Below are 3,334 nucleotides of genomic sequence, written 5' to 3'. Positions count from 1 at the left end.
ATTGGTTCGTGGTTGAGGGTATTGACAAGGTTATTGCCGATTCTTGGTCTGGTCCAATGGGGGGTAACCGGAAGGATTGCGTTTTTCGTAACAAGTTAAAAAGATTAAAAGGAGACCTTAAAGAATGGAGTAAAGTTCACTTTGGCAAGCTTGATTGTGAGATTGAGTCGGTTAAAAAGGTGGTAACGGATCTTGAAATGAAAGCAGAAGTAGGTAGTTTAAAGGATGAAGAGCGGACTAAATGGCTAAACTCGAGAAAAACATGGATGGAAAAGGAAAAAATCAAGACAGGGATGCTAAAACAGAAAGCTCGTGTTCGTTGGATGATCGATGGAGACGAAAACTCAAAATATTTTCATAATTCCTTAAAGAGGAAATATAATAAAAACAACATCCGGGGGATTAATGTTAATGGGTCTTGGTGTGAAAATCCTAATACAATCAAAGAAGTTGCTTTCAACCATTTTAAGAGCATATTCGAGGTACATAATTCGGATGGACCAAGCCTTGAAGGGCTGTTTTCTGAATTGATTACATCAGCGGACAACGAGCTCTTAGAAGCTCCTTTCACGGAAGGGGAAATTTGGGAATCGGTCAAATGTTGTGGTAGTTCGAAGGCCCCGGGACCGGATGGGTTCAACTTTGGTTTTTTCAAAAAGTTTTGGTCCATAATCAAAGATGATTTGGTAGGTGCTATCAACTGGTTTTGGGTTTTTGGCGAGTTTTCAAAGGGTTGCAATGCCTCTTTTGTTTCCATTATTCCGAAGAAATCGGACCCGCTGAGTTTTAGTGATTATCGCCCGATTAGTCTTATTTGCAGTTATTATAAAATTATCGCGAAGATGTTGTCTTTGAGAATTTGTAAAGTGGTACCTAGTCTTGTAGGGAAGGAACAGAGTGCGTTTCTTGGGGGTAGATATATTCTAGACGGTGCGTTAGTTGCAAATGAAGTGGTCGAAGATCTTAAACGAAACAAAAAGCACGGCCTAATTTTTAAGGTAGACTTCGAGAAAGCCTTTGATTCGCTTAATTGGGATTATCTTCTTGAAGTGATGAAATGTATGGGGTTCGGTACTAAATGGTGTAAGTGGATTTCCTCGTGTCTTAAATCGGCTACAATCTCCATTCTCATAAACGGGTCTCCGACAAGTGAGTTTAATCTTAAAAGGGGCGTTCGCCAAGGTGATCCCTTATCACCTTTCCTTTTTATTATTGCAGCGGAGGGACTTAATATCCTAACGAAAAAGGCGGTTGAGAGAGGGATGTATAAAGGGGTGGAGGTGGGTAAAGATAAAGTCGTCATTTCTCATTTGCAATATGCGGATGATATGATTTTTTTTGGCGAATGGAGTAGACGTAATGCGCGAAATTTAATGTACTTGTTGGAATGTTTTGAACGGGCTTCGGGGTTGAAGGTTAATTATAATAAAAGTCAATTATTTGGGATAGGCATTAGTAATGATAACGTGGAAGCTCTTGCGTCTTGGTGTTCATGTCTTGCAGGTCGGTTGCCTTTCATGTATTTGGGTATTCCCGTGGGTAATAAGATGAAGAAATTGAATGATTGGTCCCCGGTGATCGAGAAATTTAACAAGAGGTTAGCGGACTGGAGAGCAAAAATGATTTCATTCGGTGGACGGTTAACTTTAGTTAAGTCGGTTCTCTCTAGCCTACCTCTCTATTACTTCTCGCTCTTTCGTGCCCTTACTTGTGTGCTAAATTCTCTCGAGAGTGTGAGACGGAAATTTTTTTGGGGCGGGACGGGTTCTAACTCTAAAATGTCATGGGTTAAGTGGGGAAAAATCCTTCTTCCTCACGAAGAAGGAGGTTTAAATATCATGTCCTTAAAAAGTAAAAATTTAGCTCTTCTTTGTAAGTGGTGGTGGAGGTTTAAAACCGAAACTAACACTTTGTGGGTCGCCGTAATTCGTAGCATTTATGGTTCTAATGGAGGTCTTGTGCTTGGAAACGGGCTTGTCCGAAAACCAAACGCTAGCCTTTGGAATTCTATTTGTGTTGCAGGAAAACATGTGGACGGGTTAGGGATTTCTTTCTCTAAGTCTTTCATACGCTTGCTCGGGGACGGGAAAAGCACCTCTTTTTGGAATGACATTTGGGTGGGGAACGCAAGCCTCAAAGACAAATTCAAAAGATTATACAGGCTCGAGATTGACAAAGATATCAACATCAGTAACAAAACCGAAGAATTTAAGGGAGATGGGCTCGGCAATTGGGCCTATCCACCTATGGGACGAACGAATAGTGAACTAAATGAATTGCGAGATACTGTTCGGAACTTGCAGCTGATCGAAGATAAAAAAGACTGTTAGAGCTGGAATCTCAATTCGAAGGGTACATATATGGTCAAGGACTGTTCGGTTCTAGTGGACAAAGTCATCCTACCACGTGCGGTTAATTCAATTGAGTCGTTGCGAAATGGTTTGGTTCCAAAAAAAGTAGAGGTGTTTATTTGGCGGGCGAGATTAGGTCGTATACCGGTAAGGTTCGAGTTAGATAAACGGGGCATCGATTTGAACAGCGTGAGATGTCCGATTTGTGATGGTGACATTGAGACGGTGGAACATATACTTTTTTCTTGTCAAATGGCCAAAGACATATGGGCGAAAGTCCTTAAATGGTGGGGGTATAATTCGGCTTTATTCGGGTATGAGGATATTTTTAATGGTACCTTCGGCTACGTAGCACATGATCACAAAAGGAACCAATGGCAAGCGGTTTGTTGGGTGGTTTGTTACATTATATGGAAGAATCGAAATGCAAAGGTGTTCAAGAATAAGCTCGAGACGGTCCCATCTTTATTTAGCGAGGTTCAAGTTCTTTCATACGATTGGATTTCACGACGTTGCAAGGGTCATATTATGGATTGGCTTCAATGGTTCTCACAACCTTAGTTTCTCTCTTTTGTTAGTTGCAATCTTTGCAATTAGCTTAGGGCGGTGTAATTTGTTTTCTCTATTTCTTTCGTGATGTATTGTGTTGTTAAGGTTGCCCAGTCAACCATGTACTATTCGTGATTGTTTAATATAAGTCCTTCTTGCTTTTCAAAAAAAAAATAAGTAAGTATTTATATAGATACTATTAATATGTTTGATATATTGTATATGAAATATTAATGTACTTTTAGTATATGTAAAGAGTATATTTTATGTACAAAATATTTATTTGTTAAAAATGATAGTTCTGATAACAATGATTTACTCATTATAATAATAATAATTTTATTGATAATGATAATACTAATAATAGTAATGATATTGTTTAAAATGCTACTTGGGTTAATAATAACAATAATACTAACAATTACAAAAATGAT

At 38.8% G+C, this 3,334-nt stretch overlaps 1 protein-coding gene across 1 annotated transcript; it reads left to right on the top strand.

The window, feature by feature from the left end:
* The first annotated feature begins 2,360 nt into the window (after positions 1-2,360).
* Positions 2,361-2,912, top strand: LOC139840895 (uncharacterized). Its single transcript, XM_071831136.1, has one exon. The coding sequence runs from the start codon at positions 2,361-2,363 to the stop codon at positions 2,910-2,912; it is 552 nt and encodes a 183-aa protein (XP_071687237.1).
* The last annotated feature ends 422 nt before the right edge of the window (positions 2,913-3,334 follow it).

Source organism: Rutidosis leptorrhynchoides, chromosome 4 (assembly GCF_046630445.1).
Source record: "Rutidosis leptorrhynchoides isolate AG116_Rl617_1_P2 chromosome 4, CSIRO_AGI_Rlap_v1, whole genome shotgun sequence".
NCBI lineage: Eukaryota > Viridiplantae > Streptophyta > Magnoliopsida > Asterales > Asteraceae > Rutidosis > Rutidosis leptorrhynchoides.
This window is presented reverse-complemented; position numbering and strand designations above follow the sequence as displayed.

Excerpts from the sequence above, each read along its gene's own strand:
- LOC139840895 (XM_071831136.1), top strand. The coding sequence starts at position 2,361 with ATGGTCAAGGACTGTTCGGTTCTAGTGGACAAAGTCATCCTACCACGT.